The sequence below is a fragment of the Protopterus annectens genome, chromosome 16.part0 (assembly GCF_019279795.1).
Source record: "Protopterus annectens isolate FY-2018-M chromosome 16.part0, PAN1.0, whole genome shotgun sequence".
In the NCBI taxonomy this organism is placed as follows: domain Eukaryota; kingdom Metazoa; phylum Chordata; order Ceratodontiformes; family Protopteridae; genus Protopterus; species Protopterus annectens.
Genome location: NC_056750.1, coordinates 296,035,667 through 296,053,819, shown reverse-complemented (window position 1 = coordinate 296,053,819; position 18,153 = coordinate 296,035,667). Strand labels below are relative to the sequence as shown.

Here is an 18,153-nt window from a genome sequence, read left to right as displayed (position 1 = left end):
CTCCACACACACTTTCAGCTTCAGGGCTGTGGTTAACGCAAGGTTAAATAATAGGGGAGGGGATATAAGGTTGTTGACAGAATCCCTTGAATCTAAATGGATCTTGGAGCTGAGGGCTCATAGGAGCCCAGGGTTAAATGACATGGTTCCTTTGAAACCCGCCCTACAAAAACGGGGGGTAGTTTATTGATTGCTGATTGGTTGGCTTTTAATTTAAAATAATGGCAATGTTTGTTCCTTTTTATCTGATGAAGGGTATCACACCCGAAAGCGCTTATCCTTGGCTGTTTTGGTTGTTTTAATAAAGAAGGAGTTAATCCAGCAGTGTCCTGCCATTCTTTTCTCTTTTTGGATTAAAAACAGGAGGGTATGGTACAGTTTATATGGCCAAACAGACATAACAGCACAGGATGAATACAAGATTATTGGCCATCTAGTCATTTTAGAGCAAGATTTCACTATGGTATGGAAACACATCAACACCAACATTGCTGTCATCTGAACTTCCCGCTGAACTCAATTAAGGGTCATCCTTGTAAGGATTTCAAATCCCAGCTTCAGAAGTTAAGCAAACAACTTGCACATCAGTAGTTTCACAAGGAAAAAAACTTGTCATTAGAATTGCTTTCATGACCTGAACTGACAGCTTCAGTGGAATGCTTAATATGACATCAAAGGTCAGAGGGCATTCTGTAAAGAATTACAATGAGGTGGAGCATCACACAATGAAAAATAGAAAAAAGGTAAAAATGATTGTAAATCATGAAACGATTATTGAGAAACCACAGAAGGAGGCATTACAACAATAAAACAAGCGTGAAGGTAAGAATATTGACAAATCCCTTTAACAGCCTAGTGCACTTGAAGCTCATTCAAGAGCAGATGCAATAAAATAATGTGAGATTTTAAAAGGAAAAATGCTAATGATACTAAGCTCAGTATTGTCAATTCCTTGAATAACAAGACTTGTTTCTTACTTTGTAAAATTACAGTTAGTATAAAGAGTAAATGTTGCTTAGTAGTACTGTAGCTGCAGATTCTTTCTCAGTTTAAAGTCTTTTTAATATATGAGCTTGTGCTCTGAAATGTAAATATTTGTCCATGTACATGGAAGATTAAGTAGATGCATCAGCGCAGACTAACGATCTTGCATCAGCTGATCAATACAGATCAAAGGCATATGGGACAGACAAAACATTGGAACAATAATGTAGAACAAAGGGAGATTAAACATACTGGAACAGACTATGCTGTGCAGTTAGGATAATGTTAGTGTTATAGGACAGGAGAAAAGGAGTAAATACGTATAAATAAGAGTGTTAGAGAAAAGTCTGAAAGATATATGAAATCAGAAAAGTAAATCAGCAGACTATCGGCAAGAAAAGCTTGATAAATAGCGTCTATATCATAACATCGAAGAAGCAAAATGACGAACGCTCACAAGAACGAAAATGCCGAAACTCAAATTCGGTATTATGGGGGGCTGTGCCCCCCCACACCTCCTGCTAAATATATATTCCAACTCCGAGATCGCACTACGGTGAAGAAAGGGCAAATATCCCCATCTTCACTGCACTGCGATCTCAAAAACTGACCTTCGGCATTTCGGCACTTTCGCTGTTGTGCCGTTTGACATTTTCATTTTTTGATAACACGATATAGATCTGATAAATAATGTCATTAGCATATTGAATAGTACCTGAGGCCTAATATGTCTGTCTTAATGGCGAGTCTGTGAAAATAATACACAAAATATAAAACAAGCATTTGTCAATGATGATTACTTGGTGTAATGCAGTGAAAGAAATGAAAACTGATAATCATTTGAAAAACAATGCACCACCCAAAATTGAGTTCCAGAGATTTGCAGTAATTGAAAATAACATGAAAACATTGCTCTTACTTCATTAGTGGTTATCGGTGAACAATGTTGTCAAATTTATATCTAGCTGTATATACAGGCTTTCTCTTTCCTTATCCAAAGGGCAAACAAATAAAGGGCAAGATTTTCAAATTTAAGGTGACTCAGTTCAAGCCCTAGAATCCTGAATAGGAAGGTCAATGTTTATTTAGCCTAATACCTGCAAATGGAATCAAGGGCTATAGGTTCATAGGTTCATAGGTAGGCAAGGGCGCCCGCAGGTAGGTGCAAGGGGGTGCACTTGCACCCCCCTGGAACCGGCTGGCCGAGAAATAAATTTTATTTTAATTTAAAAAAAAAGTTTTGTCTTTTTTAAAGGGCGTTCCTCTTTAAGAATGCCCTTTGCATCCCGTCCAGTTGCACAGACGCAACAGGTGTTTGTGACCTGTTTTTGTCTACTGTGCATAGGCACTGAAACCATAGCACTTTTCAGCACCAAACACCAGTTGTAGGACCCAACAGTCATGCGTGCATTGCATGAATTTTAAATACAAACATGCGCGCACTGCGCGGGAAGAGAATCACATCATTGCTGCCAGAGAGTCACCCACTGTAAGTAGTTATGTATGTTTATCCTGGTTGTAGAAAGTCTGTGGACAGCAGGCAGTGGACTGTGATGGGCTCCCCTCAGACGGGTAGTGTTTGTGACAGATGCTGACACTCGTTGTCTCTGCTCCTACTTCTGTCTGCGGTCTTACAAAAAAGTTTAGTAACTCTCTCCATGACTTAACCTGTTTGGATGTGCTTGATATATCCCAAACCCTGCGGGTTAACATGCGGTTGTGTATGCCATCACGCTAAACAGCCACAGGTGCAGGGATTGGTGGAGCAGTGTCCCACTTTGGAACGGATGTTTTGATATTGAGATTCAAACATAGTTAAGAGTTGAAACTTGTTTCCCTTGCATTCTTCCTTACTTTAGGTACATACAGTTGCATGATCATAAAGTAACACTCAGCAGTGTGTTTTTAAGAACTTCTTAATCCTGTAACACATAGCCCAGCAGTGGTATCTGCTCTGATGGCCAGTAAGAATTAATAGTTTGATTCACTTGGTGTTTTGATATAAACTGAAATACAGAGAAAGAAAACTTGCAGACCAAATGCATTGTTAAGAACTTCCCATTTTGATATAAGTTGTCACTTTAGTAGATCAGAGTTTAGGTGGAAGTGTGATTGTTGCATTTATTTTAATTAGTTTCTAAAAACTTGTAACTTGATTGCTATTTATTTATGAAACTTGCTGCCAGAGTCACGCAGTAAGCACTGCCATGTATTTATGTTATGAAATTGTTGCTGGGCTTGCTCCATTTACTCACTGTTTAAGCTGCTGGGCTTGCTCCGTTCTGCCATGTATTTATGTTATGAAACTACTGCTGGGCTTGCTCCATTCACTGTTTAAGCTGCTGGGCTTGCTCTGTTCACTGTTTAAGCTGCTGCCGGGCTTGCTCCATTCACTGTTTAAGCTGCTGCCAGGCTTGCTCCGTTCACTGTTTAAGCTGCTGCCAGGCTTGCTCCGTTCACTGTTTAAGCTGCTGCCGGGCTTGCTCCGTTCACTGCTGCCGAGCTTGCTCCGTTCACTGTTTAAGCTGCTGCCGGTCTTGCTCCATTCACTGTTTAAGCTGCTGCCGGGCTTGCTCTGTTTACTGTTTAAGCTGCTGACGGGCTTACTCCGTTCACTGTTCAAGCTGCTGCCAGGCTTGCTCCATTCACTGCTGCCGAGCTTGCTCCATTCATTGTTTAAGCTGCTGCCGGGCTTGCTCCGTTCACTGTTTAAGCTGCTGCCGGGCTTGTTCCATTCACTGTTTAAGCTGCTGCCAGGCTTGCTCCATTCACTGCTGCCGAGCTTGCTCCATTCATTGTTTAAGCTGCTGCCGGGCTTGCTCCGTTCACTGTTTAAGCTGCTGCCGGGCTTGCTCCATTCACTGTTTAAGCTGCTGGGCTTGCTCCGTTCACTGTTTAAGCTGCTGCCGGGCTTGCTCCATTCACTGTTTAAGCTGCTGCCAGGCTTGCTCCGTTCACTGTTTAAGCTGCCGCCGGGCTTGCTCCGTTCACTGTTTAAGCTGCTGCCGGGCTTGCTCCATTCACTGTTTAAGCTGCTGCCAGGCTTGCTCCGTTCACTGTTGAAGCTGCTGCCAGGCTTGCTCCATTCACTGTTTAAGCTGCTGCCGGGCTTGCTCCGTTCACTGTTTAAGCTGCTGCCGGGCTTGCTCCGTTCACTGTTTAAGCTGCTGCCAGGCTTGCTCCGTTCACTGTTGAAGCTGCTGCCAGGCTTGCTCCATTCACTGTTTAAGCTGCTGCCGGGCTTGCTCCGTTCACTGTTTAAGCTGCTGCCGGGCTTGCTCCGTTCACTGTTTAAGCTGCTGCCGGGCTTGCTCCATTCACTGTTTAAGCTGCTGCCAGGCTTGCTCCGTTCACTGTTTAAGCTGCTGCCAGGCTTGCTCCATTCACTGTTTAAGCTGCTGCCGGGCTTGCTCCGTTCACTGTTTAAGCTGCTGCCGGGCTTGCTCCGTTCACTGTTTAAGCTGCTGCCGGGCTTGCTCCATTCACTGTTTAAGCTGCTGCTCCATTCACTGTTTAAGCTGCTGCCAGGCTTGCTCCGTTCACTGTTGAAGCTGCTGCCAGGCTTGCTCCGTTCACTGTTGAAGCTGCTGCCAGGCTTGCTCCGTTCACTGTTGAAGCTGCTGCCAGGCTTGCTCTGTTTACTGTTTAAGCTGCTAGGCTTGCTCCGTTCACTGTTTAAGCTGCTGGGTTAGCTCTGTTCATTGTTTAAGCTGCTGGTGATAGCATGGGATTGTCTAAGTACCATATATTCTGTGATTATAAATAATCAAACCTGCTTCTAAAACAGTAGTAGTTGTGTGTACAGTGACCTAACTTTTGACCAACATGAGCCCAGAGTCATAAGAAAGTCTTTCTATAATGCACAGCTTATAAACAAATTGTGACTAGATCTTGACTTTATGAGTTAGCACATTTCTTTACAAAGTCCTCATTAGATCAATCACTTTATATAATGCCCACTTTGCCATGTATAAGTTGGAAATGTACAGTATATTCATGTCCTCTAGAGCTTACTTTTATGATGGCAGTGCACAGAAGGAAATAAAGACAAGGCACAAAAGACATACATAGCATAAGTTTTCTGTTCTGGAAATTGATTGATATATTTGAATATTTGATGCATAATTTCCCCAGTTCTAGTGGTGCAATTGCTAGTTTACTGAGATTCTTTCTTTTTTCTTTATGCAAAATAATTGTTTTTCATGAGTAAAAGAGGACAGGCAGTGAAACAAAATACTCTGTAACCTGGCTGGTGAATATATGGCCATTTCTTATAAAAAAAAAACAGGAGTAAGTAATTTGCATATGTACTGCACTTTAACATGACCTAGTAACTAATCACTACAGCAGGAGAGATGACAATCAGAGCTCCCTGCTGCTTTTTACAGGGACACAGCCCTTGGTTCATTGTAATACTAGAGAATACATATGTCCTTGAGAAGCTGTTGTAATGAATATTCATTGCTGACATCTGTTTCTCTGGGTCCTTGAAAGATGGATGTGGCATAAAAGATGTATAGAAAACTGTAGTGTTTAGATGTAAAAACTGCAGGAGTGTTGTACATCTCTGAGCTCTGTACATCTCTGTTCACAATCCATTTAACTAGCACATGGTGCATCTATGAAAGCTTTGGGATCCGCACTAACATAATTGCATATTTGGCATGTGTCTGCGTATGGGGGAAGAGACAGAAGATTAAAGTATAAATGAAAAAATGAATAATCCATTAATGACTGTTCACATCTGTCTGACTTTCACACAGATTCTTTTTTGACCCCCCCCCCTGCAAAAACCTGAAATAAGAACTTTCCATGTTTTAGGTTAATATTATTAGGTTAGTAGGACTATGCTGGTACAAGACTCCAGTGAATATGATACTAGTAAGAAATGTTGAGAGGTCATGTCACTGTAACTCTTTTTGCAGAAAACCTCTCTCTATATATATATATATATATATATATATATATATATATATATATAGGTCTACTTCACTTGACCTAAAACTCATTTGACTGACACCCAATTGACCTAAATTTCATTTGACCTAAAACTCATTTGACTGACTCCCATTTCACCAACATTTAAGACATAGACTTATTGTGGGTTTTCCTTCACCTGTGACTTGTTTGTGATAAAAACAATTACTGTAACTTATAGTGTTAACTGCTAGAATTCTGATAGTCATGTACATAGTAGTGTGTAGTGTTTCTAAATGTGGGTTTTTCTATTTACATTTTTATGGGAAGCATCTAAAGTAATTTGGCGAATGTTTTGTGCATTCCCAGCAGTAGTGGCAGCATGTAGAGTACTGAAAGGAAAGTTAAAGGCATATACCCTTTATCCAACTGTAGTTTGATTCTGGAGTTAGTATATATAATTAAGGGGGTGGGGAGCAGAGCCCCCCACATTGGGGTGTGGGGGTATAGCCCCCCATCTAGTTTGGTTGTACATTGTCCTGTTTCTGTTGAGGATTAATAAGTAGTTTTTAAGTTCTGTAAAGGGTTAGTTATTGGTGTTCTAAGTGTGCTTGTTTATGGTTTAAGATTTAGTATGTTGAAATTCAGCATTGTAAGATGTTGGTGAAATTTGAATCAGTCAAATGAGTTGTCAGTCAAATGAAATTTAGGTCAATTAGGTGTCGGTCAAATTGGTGTCAGTCAAATGAGTTTTAGGTCAAGTGAAGTAGACCTATATATATATATATATATATATATATATATATATATATATATATATTTTTTTTTTTTTTCAGACCGCCTCAGAACTCTACACTTGCTTGGTGTTCCAAAGACCTAGAACACAACAGAAAGTCAAATATTTTTAATATGAAAAGAATAGTTGACTTTATGAGTTGGCACATTTCTTTATTTTTTTTCTCTTTGCAGCTGGAGAGAGGGATTCTGCAGCCCAGCAACCAGTATCACAAGCTTCCCATGGTTTTCAGCAGGGAAAATTATTTAAGATGGAGACTGGAACTTGATTTGCAACAGTGAGGACATATCTGGGGACCTAGAAGGGAAATATAACAAAAGAAGGTAGATTTCTGAAGACAGTTATGAAAATATTTGTGGAAGACATGAATTCAGTAGTAGGAACTAAGAAAAAATTTACATATTATTCCCCAAAGTACAATAAATGGACTAGACTAAACATAAATTATATTTCATGGCAACATGTCCATTTAATTGAAAGCTTCAACCCTCATCCGATAAATATTTCAGATCATGAGCCAATAAAATCTAAGATAAAAATGCAGGGTAATGAAGTACAGGTGAGACACTGGTACTTCCCCACCTTCTTGTTAAAAAGAGAGGAATTTAAAGAATGGGTAGTGGAAATAATTCAATAGCTGTTAGGGAAGATAGAAAATTCTTCAAAAGTTATAGCTAGTGAGTGGGATAAAATGAAAGTGGAGTTTAAAATAGGGTAGAAATAAAAGAAAAAAGATCAAGTTAAGAAATAATAAGAATTATTTAGAGGGGTTGACAAAGGTCAAAGTATTACAAAACAAGGAAAATCTCAGACCAAGAAGAGGCACAATTACAGAATGCTAAAGAGAATATAAGGGAGTACTTGGGTACTATGCATAAGTTGTTTTTTATTTTTTTGATAATGACTCCAGAGTACAAACAGAAAGCAGAAAGGGCTGTTACCAAACATAGGGAGCCTATGACAAGAAAAATAACCAGAGATTCTATACAGGTACTAGAAGCATTTTGGAAATTTTTATAAAAAATTGTATAAAGCAGAGGAATGTGGAAATCAAGAAAAAGCAAAAATGGAAATATTTATAGAAGAGGTAGATGAGGTTCAACAATTAACAGTTAAGATAGGAGGAGATGAGATGAAAACAATGACATATAATCAATCTGCAGAAAAGTCTTCAAGAGTGGATGGTATTCCTATGGACGTTAGGAGGGAAGAAAGTGATAAACATCTGGAAGGTTTTGTTTAACAGTACTTTAAAAGGAGGGGGATGCACCAACATATTAAAAGAAAGCTGTGATGGGTGTAAAATCTAAAGATGGTAAAGACTCTTCAGACCCAGTTTCATATAGGCCCATTTCAATTTTAAATCATGATTATAAAGTGTTTAGGTCTATAATAGCTAAGTAAATGACAACGGTGTGGCAAAATTGATAGATATGGATCAATGTGGTTTTGTGGAGAGGAGACAAACATTTGACATCAATAGAACAATGATGATACAGAAAGAAGCAGAATATAGGGAAATACCACTGTCATTGGTGGGTCTTGATGCAGAGAAAGCATTCAGCTAGGAAAAGCTAAGATTTTATGAGTAGATAATGCAAGCATTTTGCATTTCTTGATGCAATAATAAGTTTAATAAGGAGAATCTAGGAAGGGATCAGAGGCAAAACTTAAATCGGAGAGTTCCTCTCTGATAAGTTGCATTTGAACAGAGGAGCCAGGCAGGGGTATCCTCTTTCCCCATTGTTATTTGCATTATATTTAGAGGCACTGGCAAAGAAAATAAGGGACTCAGAAATTCAGGGATATAATTGGTATGGTAATCAAGAAAAGCTGGCTTTATCTGTAGATGGTATTATTTTGTCCCTGATAAAACTAGAAAAGGACATCTCAGAGTGGTTTGGGATTACTCAGTTTGAAGAGATATTTTAGTACTACATGATTTAGTCTCATATACATAACACATGCAGAAAGCTATTATTCAAAGTGGAAAAGGATGATAATGAAGCAGTGGGAAATTCATGAAATAAGGAAAGAGTGGAATTTTGTCAGATCCTTAAGGAGAATAACAACAGCCATGCAGATTATAGTAGTCATAAAGTGACAGGGAGTCTTTTGAGAACTGTGCAACTGGGGGGTAAAGAGAATGGACAAGAGTGACTGAAATTTACCAAAGAAAAGTGGTGGGTGAACCAATGTATTGGGAGCATGTGGCTAGAGAGGGAGAAGGTAATAAAATGGGAAGAGGCCAAGAAAACATTTGGATTGTAGGCTAGAGACTGCCTTCCCTATCAGGGACTGGTGTTGGGAGTATGGGAAAGGAGAAAGGGATGGGGAGATCTGGGTGGAGAACCCACTCTGGTAGAGGTTTTAATTGAATCTGGAATAGAAGATGCTGTTGAAAAAGGGATAATTAGTAGGATATAAAAACTGTTATACAGTAACTATAGGAATCACTCAGAGGAGGTTAGAAAATATTGGAAAGAGAGATCAGATAAGCAATTCACAAGAAAACAACGAGAGGACATATGTATGGCTCCCAAATATGCAACAAAGTCTAGAAGATTTAGGATTTTTTTCTTGGAAGTGTTTGCATATATATATATTTATACCCCAAGCAGACTCCAAAGAATTTCTCCTCAGGTAGAGGGAAAATGTTGGAAGTGTGATGGGAAAGAAAGAGGTAATAGGGAATATATGTTTTGGGAGTGTAATGAGTTGACAGACTTTAAAAACTCCCTATAGAGTACACTGTCAGAAATATTGGGTAAACAAATGGATGTAACTAAGGAAATTATTTTTTGAGCTGGGATATAGAATCTAAGTTGCCTAGACACAGTAGGGCCTTGTTAAGTTTAATTCTGGTGGCTACCAAAAAAGCAATTACTAGAAAATGGATATCAAAGTCTAAATCAACTACATTTGAAGTACTGAATATTGTAACAGAGATAAAAGAACTGGAAGTGGGATCTTTAGAAAAGTATAGGAGCAAATTACATAGAAGAAATGGAAATTGTGGTAGCAATGCATGCAGAATAGCATTTTGCAGAAGAAGTATGGTTTAAAGGAAGGCAAGAATTGAGCAATTTATGTAATGTTGAATTGATAATTGTATAAAGAATATATGTGATGTATAATGTTTTAACTGTGAACATCTCAACATAGTTTATTTTCTTTTACATAAATTTATGTTTGCCAGTGTCTTACGTTATAATTCAGTAAAGTTGTTAAAATAACGTGGAAAGAGCTGGAAGGAAGATGTTGAGGATAGTAATAGGCTGATATCGGAGAGCAGTGTTTCAGAGCTAGTATCTGATTGGAGGACAGCTGATGACTGACCAGACAGGGTGGATAGCTCTGCTGGTTATGACCTCCTGAAAGATGATACATATTGCTGCTACTGTTATTGTAATAAAGTTAAATATTGTAATTTATATTTTGCAGTTGCAGTGCATGTGTATTAAAAATGAAGGAGTATTTCTCACACAGATATAGCAGACACACGTGTATTAACTTCTACAGTCAGTGGTTTTGTTGTAAAAATATGCATCATACATTTTTTAAGAAAACAATCAGATGTCCCATACTGTAATTATAGACTTTTGTGATATAATCATGTGTTTAAGTTACATTTTATATTTTAAAACATTATATTTATTAAACTTTGTTTTTTTTTTTTTTTTTTTTGTTTTCAGGGGAGATAAATGCCATGAAGACGAAGAAACACCTTACATTTTGGCAAATAATAACACTTCATTTTATTTAAAAGGTTGTATTGATTGATTTTGTTTTAGAAGGTCATTCTTTCATTGATAACACGGTTCCTACACTTAGGTTAATAGGTGCTTACTAGGCTATTAATTCATGAAGATCTTAGGAAGCCTAGCTCTACATTCCTATTAAATTTTTATTCCTTGTAATTTAAGTATGAATAACCCAGAGCTGGCAGAGCATTTACATATTACCTGTATCCATAATGGATAACGATGCTGAACCAGGGTTGAATTTGCGGTTTCCCATCCATTCATCCAGATTATGTTTGAAAAGAGTAAGGGAAGTACTTTGTTTTATGCATAGAGGAAGATGATTCCAAAGAAGTGGTATTACCTGTCATACGTATCTGTACATCCAACATGTTCTAATTATGTTGTAGAAGAGATTAAGATCTCTTAAGATGGTGTTTGTGTAACCAATGGACTTGCAGATGTGCAGTAGATCTGAGAAGACAGTCTGTTGAAGCTCTGCATATGAGACAGAGATCATACCTCAGTAGCCTGTATGATACCTAGAAAAGAGACAAGGCTTTGAGATGGTCAGTACAGTTTTTTGATTTAGGCCATTGATTGTCTTGGTGAGAATGTATTGTGGTCATTAATGTTGTGTTACATGTTTGGACAGGTACATACCGAAGGGGTCAATACACTCAATGATCAGCCTAATAAGTGCCGGATGCAGTAGAATGATCACATCCCTGAACATATATGCCACACCCATACTAATAAGCTGTGCAATGAAAAAGAACTTCCTTATAATAGTGGCTGCATGGTGATCAAATGACACTTTGCTGGTTCTCATGTCCTTAACTGCTGGATTAATTTTCAGGGCTGTGTTGTCAATGTGATAGTTACAGGAGATGTCATGCTTGCTGAAGGAAACTATTATACATTTTTTTGAATTTAGTTTTAGTCCATGCTTATGACATCAGTTATTTACTTGAGAAAGGCCCTCTTGGAAGATTCTGATGTCCTCTGGAGAGTTTATGATGGCAGTAAGTTTACAGTCATCTGCAGACTTACTCAGCCATAAACCCTTAACATTAGTTTTAACTTCTCAGAAATAAATGCCAAACAGAAGTGGACCAAAGACTAAACCATTGGTTACAGCACTAGTGTATAGGTCTCTTGGAGGAGGTAGAGCCATCTACTCTAACTTCCTGGGTTCCATATGGTAGCCAATTTGCTATCCAGTGAGTTGCATAGCGATTACAATTTAGCTGGGTAAATTTATGAAAAATACCTGAGTGTGGGATGGTGTCAAATGCCTTTGTGAGGTCAACATATACTGTTATACAATGATTTTTCCCTCATCCATTGCTTCAGCAATCTCTTCAAACAAGTCATCCAGGTTAAGCAGGTAGGATCTGTCCTTGACAAAACCTAGTTGGCTTGAGCTGAATGTCTGTAGGTTACTTATATCTTTATTTATTATTTCCATAATGGTCCAGCAGATGAGGCTGTTAAACTTATGGGGTCTGTTATTACCCAGGTCTGTTGACACCCCACCTTTGTACTTGGGAATGGCTGTTGCTGTCCTCCATTTGCCTGGCACAAAGCACGTTTCAAGGCTGATACTGAATAGTGTCTGTTGTGGGAGGAAAGGTGTTGACAGATCTTGTTTCAGGTTGGCTAGTAGGCAGCTTTGTATGCTATCTGACCCTTTAAAAACAATGGTCTTTACCATGGAAAGTACTTAGAGGAATTGTTATTGGAAGGTTTGAGGGGAGTTAAAGTTAGAGCTAAATGTATCCACTATTAGATTGGCTATGTCCTCAGGGTCTGAGTATGGGATATTTTTACTATTAGGACTGGGCATTGTTTCTGAGCATTCTAACAGTGTTAAAGATGATCTTATGCTTGTCTGTGTTTCTTGTTGAGTTTAGCAAGAGAGAGGGATGTTGAATTTAGTCAGGGCATCACTCAGTTTTCAGTAGATTAGACTTCCCATAACCTACAAATACTGATGTATGTATTTGAAGATGTTTCCAGCTTCAGTTGTAGGGACTGTCCCTTGAATGACACCAGAAACTAAGTCAATTGTTGAAGTCGATAATCCTTTGTTTGTATTACAGTATCATTGTCAGTTATGGTAAAATGCTGCTGAAGGCTAGGTTCATACCTGTCTTGGTCAAATATTCTGAAAACATCATCATGTCTTTTTTATGTAGTCCAGAGAGGTATATCTCAAGTCATTTACTCCCACATGTACTCTGACTGTTATATGTGTTCTCATGGTGCAAGGAATGGAGTGCATGTATGATATGATGAATTTGGCACTCAACAGGGAACTAACCATGACCCTCTCTTAACTCAGCCTGGTGAGTGATGTCTCCCTATGGAGTCACCTCTGACTAGGAAGTTGAAGTTTGCTTCATGAGCTTTTGAATTGAGAGACTGCGAATTATATATGCATGGTTCGTGGTGGATATTACTTGAGCTAAGAGTGTTTGTGAGGTTGCATAGAGTACACATTTCTTGTGTTACATTTAGAAGGCCTTTATGGTTTAGAAAGGTTGCTTTTAAGAGCCTCAGTATAAGTAGGTCTATGTGTTTGAGATGTATTGTGTGTGATAGGTCTAGAGTGCTGACAACCTGTTTGCTGTCTGTGGTGGCTTTATGCGAGAGGCTTGCCTTCAATAATATTATATAATTACATCTTTTACACACTGTGTCAGTTTGTTTAAGTAACAGGTGGTTATCGGTAAACATGAGATAATTGCTACATTGTCTCAGAATGCCCATATCAATAAAGCTAGCTGTAGAAGCGGTTGGAAAGTGCAAATCCATGGTTTCAGGTGCTTACTAATGTGGGCTGAAAGGGGAGTAGTGCCTATGAGGTTTAGAGTTGATTAATAGAGGTGTTATCTGGTGGTGAAGAGAGACAGGGTCCTTACTATATCCCAGATGACATGTTTAGCTAGCAACATGAGTGCTGGATGGACCAATTGGAGGACTATTGATAGGAGTGGGAGTGAGTGGCCAAAGCCATCTCACTCACCCTGAGGAGAAGGAGGCAGTGCAGCTCACTACATTGCTGACAGCAGCAGAGTTGCTGAAAGTTTATCTGAAAGGCATGGTTGGCAAGGGAATATTAAGTTAACGTAACTATAGATGTCCGAAATTCTAAAACCAATTATATTTTCCTCATACTGTTCTCTTTGGGTGAATGTTAAACAGCAAATTCTCTGTTTAGATAATTCCATTTCTTTAACCACTTTGGAATATGATTTACCGGCATTTTTTCACACAAAGCACATTATTAAACAAACTGAAAAGAATGGAAAACATTTACTGTTTTATCGCTAGAGTATGACAAAGGTTAACAGAGTCAGCACTGTTGCATCCTTGCTAGGACAGACTGACTTGTGGTCATGTTTACTTACCTGCACAGTAATTTACATACACACAAAAAAGAATAAACATGGACCACTTCAGGGCTCTGCAAGGTACATTAAAAATGCAAATGTTAACTAGGTCTCTTAGTTCCATCCAATTCTATCCTATTAAATCCACTTCCCAACCCTTTAGTATGCTCCGTTCTATGCCTTAGCTTTATTCTTAAGTCTTTGTCTATGGTTATTTGTGACCACTATTTATAGTACAGAGGCTGTGCTATAAACAAGTATGTAGTTTTAATGCTAATTAACTAGAGTGCTTGCAAATCATGTGGTATATCGTTGTAGAACATGGAAATTGGGCCATATCACATCTCCTGTCACTGAATGTACTTTACTAATCATCCTAATATAATAGGCTGTGTCATTTTGAATGATCTTGGCTGTCAGCCCTGAAGCATTTTTGCTGAATATGCTCAGTGATACAGGTGATTTATAAAAATTGTTTACTTATTCATTGAATACATTAAGTTATTTCTTTATTTATTTATTGCATTTTGTTGACTATATCTGGTTGCGTCAAACCTATTTTCTGAAGAGTCTCAGTCAGGCAGTTTTCAGAATAAATGATGCTTGTACTAAACGTGAAATTAACAACTATGGTTATCCACAACTGATGTGGTAAAAACAACAAAAACAGAACCATAAAAAATCACAGAAAACTAAAAACTGAAATACTTTATTTAAAAAAAGGTTAATATTTTTGTTAATAATTGCATGAATGGGGTGCCATTCTGTTTGTCACCATAGAAGTGTACCACATTGGCATATATTGCCTGTCTCCACTCGGTATATAGCGTACCTATGGTTACCCAGTCATCCTGTTTGGCAATATAAAGAATGACAAAAGATATCAGCATTTAAAGTTATATGGCAGTTATAATAACAAGAAAAATGCCAGCACAGCAGAAATGTTGTTAACAGTTTCATCCCTCATCACAAAGTCACAATCAGACTCTAAGCTTTATAGTCTGTTGCTTACAGTTACAGCACTGTATACCATGCCCACAGAAAGTAAGCAATAATGCCTGATGGGGTGGATGTTATCAGGGAAATAACCACAGGCAGAGGGCCTCACCACCCCTGGGAATTACTTTTTTTTCCTGTTAGACAACGGGCAAACTGTACATCAATACCCTGATTGGAGAACAAGCATTCTCCAGCAGGGTATTAATGTAGAAGTAATGCCCGCTGAGAAGAACGAGTCTGCCACTTCATGGCAGCTTATCAAGCAGCCATGGAGCTCGGACTGAGGAAACGGAAAAGGTGCCATTATTTTATACTCGCTAAGCAGCGTTTTTTTGCTGTTTAGCGAGTGTAAAATTTAAAAAAAGAAGACAAAAAGGTACGCGTGTGTGAGTTTCTATGTGGGAGTGTATGTGTGCATGTTAGTGACAGTGAGCGAGCAGTTATTTTACACTTGCTAAGCAGTGCTTTTGCTGTTTAGCAAGTGTAAAATAAAAAGAGAAAAAAACAGCGTGTGTCATAGTGTATGCATGTATATAAGTAAGAGAGAGAGAGACTGAGCGATCATGTGTGTGTTTCTGTCTGCATGTGTGTGTGAATGGGTGCATGAAAGCAGGGAGAGACTGTGTGAGTGTGTGAGTATGTGTGTGAGTGTGTGTGTGTGTGTGTGTGTGTGTGTGTGTGTGTGTGTGTGTGTGTGTGTGTGTGTGTGTGTGTGTGTGTGTGTGTGAGAGAGAAAGAGAGTGAGAGAGAGATGGATGGAGAGAATGAGAGAGAAACAGGGTGATGTGTGAGTGAATGCATGTATGCAAGCAGAGGCGACTGTCTGTGAAAGAGATCGAGAGAGAGTGAGACTGAATGTGTCTATGAAAGCAGCTGGAGAATATGAGAGATTGAGAAAGAGGGTAATACAGATCTTGTGTGAGTGAATGTGTGTTTGAAAGCAGAGGAGACTGTGTGTATATGTATGTGTGTCAAAGCACAACAGACTGTGTATGAGAGAAATAATGGTCTGTATGTAAAATTGTTGCATTCCACTTGCTTATTTTTTTTAAGCACTATATTATTTTTTATATATATTTGATGTAAAATGCTTCTTCCAACACCATTAACATATAATATAGCAAGTTTGAAACAGTAGGCAGAGGAACTATTTTACTTTAAAAATATATATGTATAAAAAATAATATAATACTTAAAAAATAAATAGGCAAGTAAAACACAATTTTACAGCAAGCCCATTGTCTAAGTGCAATAATGCCCTCCTGTGGCATTGGGCCTCATAACACCCCTGGGCAGGCATTAATTGCACATTAACATAAACCCTGTTAGGCATTATTGCTTGCATAACACCCACCCTGGTGGCCATTATTGTGTTGGGCTGTGTCGTTTTGTATTTCATTTTTAACTAGCATGCAAGTTTTTTGTATTTTGATGCAAAATAGTTTCTCCACCTAATGTTTCCAACTTGCTGCAGTATATGCAATTGTTAGAAGAGGAAGTATTTTACATCTACAATATAAGTTATGCAAGTATTTAATGTCTAGGCACACAAACACAGACAAACACATACACACACGCAGCTCTCTAAATGCCAAGTGCCAACAAGCCAAAAAAAAACAAAAAACTGAAAACACAGAAGATTGAATTTCAAAAAGTTATTCATCATATAGGTTCATAGGTAGGTACTAGGCTATTGGCCCAAGGGCCTATGTAAGCCTAGCTAACAAGGTTCCCTGGCTTACGCCACCCAAGAAAGTTATTTTCCTGTGCCACTGTCGAGCAGAGACACAGAAGTGATCCCCGGGGTGTATTTCCTATTTCCCATCCACTCATCAAGATTTTTCTGGAAGAGTGCTAATGAGGAGCTTTGTTTGATATAGATAGGTAGTTTTTTCCAGAGTATGGGAAGTCTCTGGGACAGGACTCTATCCCTCCAGCATGTCCTGTTTATTGTGGTGACAGGGTTTAGATCCCTAGAGCATGTAGCTCGGAGGGATTGGGATTTCTTTAGGTGTAGCATGTCCAACAGCTCTGGGTTTGACATAGCTTTATATGTTAGGCAGAGATCACCTCGGAGTAGGGGATATGCTATGGAGTAAAGCTGGAGTTTTTTGAGGTGGTCAGTGTAGGGCATTTGTTTGAGGCCAGTAATCCTCTTTGTGAGGTACTTCTGTGGCCTTTACAGCTGCTGCAGATGTCTTGTGAGGTACATTCCAAAAGGGGCATTGTACTCTATAACGGGTCTAATGAGTGTCGAGTAGAGGGGAACAATTACCTCTTTTTTCCTGGATGAGAACCCTTTTATGACGAGGTGTGCCACATAGAAGGACTTCCTGACTACTGTGGCAATGTGACTATCAAAGAAAAGACTGCTGTCCACCTGGGACCCAAGGTCTCTTATCACGCATTTGGTGTTAAGTAGATTGCTGCCTATGTGGTAGTTCATGGGTACAGAGTTTTTATCAAAGGGGATGACACTGCAGTTTTGGTATTGAGCTTGAGGCCATGGCTCTGACAATAGGCATCTGTCTCAGCAAGGCCATTCTGTAGGATGTCCACATCATTTGGGGACTTGACTATGGCTCCTAGTTTGCAGTCATCTGTGAACTTCATTAGCCAGAGGCCTTCTGTGTTAGCTTGTACTTCAGAGAAGTAGATACCAAACAGGAGAGGTCCCAGGATGGAACCCTGTGGTACTCCACCTGTCACTGCTTTGAGGTCAGATTTAGAGTCTGCAATTTTTACAGTGTGGGTTCTGTCAGTAATCGAGTTGGCAACCCATCTTGTGACGTAGGGATTTATACCTAGTTTAGTGAGTTTAGCTATAATTCCAGAATGGGGGATGATGTTGATAGCCTTGGTGAGGTCAAGATAGGCTGTGTTTACCACCTTACCCTCATCTACGGCTTTGGTGACTGCCTCAAAGAAGTCGATCAGGTTCAGGAGGCATGATCTGCCTTTCACAAACCCGAACTGGGTGGGATCCAAAGTTTGGAGGTTACCAATGTCTTTGTACTCACTTGCTCACTCATTCCTTGAATTTCTCTCTTGCACTTGCTGTCTTTATCCATCTTTATATTGTTATCTTTATCCAGAATTATTGATCAAAGCAGATGTGAGGTATGTACTGTTTCTCTCTCTTACTCACTTGCTCACTTACTCCCTAAATTTCTCTCTCTCACTCACAAATACAGACGCACACACATACACATGCACACACGCGCGCACACACACACACACACACACACACACACACACACACACACACACACACAAACATGCATAATTTGAATTTTGTGCTGCCTAAACTTCTTCT

General features: G+C 39.0%; 1 protein-coding gene across 1 annotated transcript in view; it reads left to right on the top strand.

Moving 5' to 3' along the window:
• LOC122790850 overlaps window positions 1–18,153 on the top strand; it is a 183,190-nt gene that overhangs the window by 122,196 nt on the left and 42,841 nt on the right. The window contains exon 3 of the mRNA XM_044058496.1: window positions 10,393–10,466. Coding sequence (XP_043914431.1) covers window positions 10,393–10,466 — 74 coding nt within the window. The remainder of the gene's footprint in view (window positions 1–10,392; window positions 10,467–18,153) is intronic.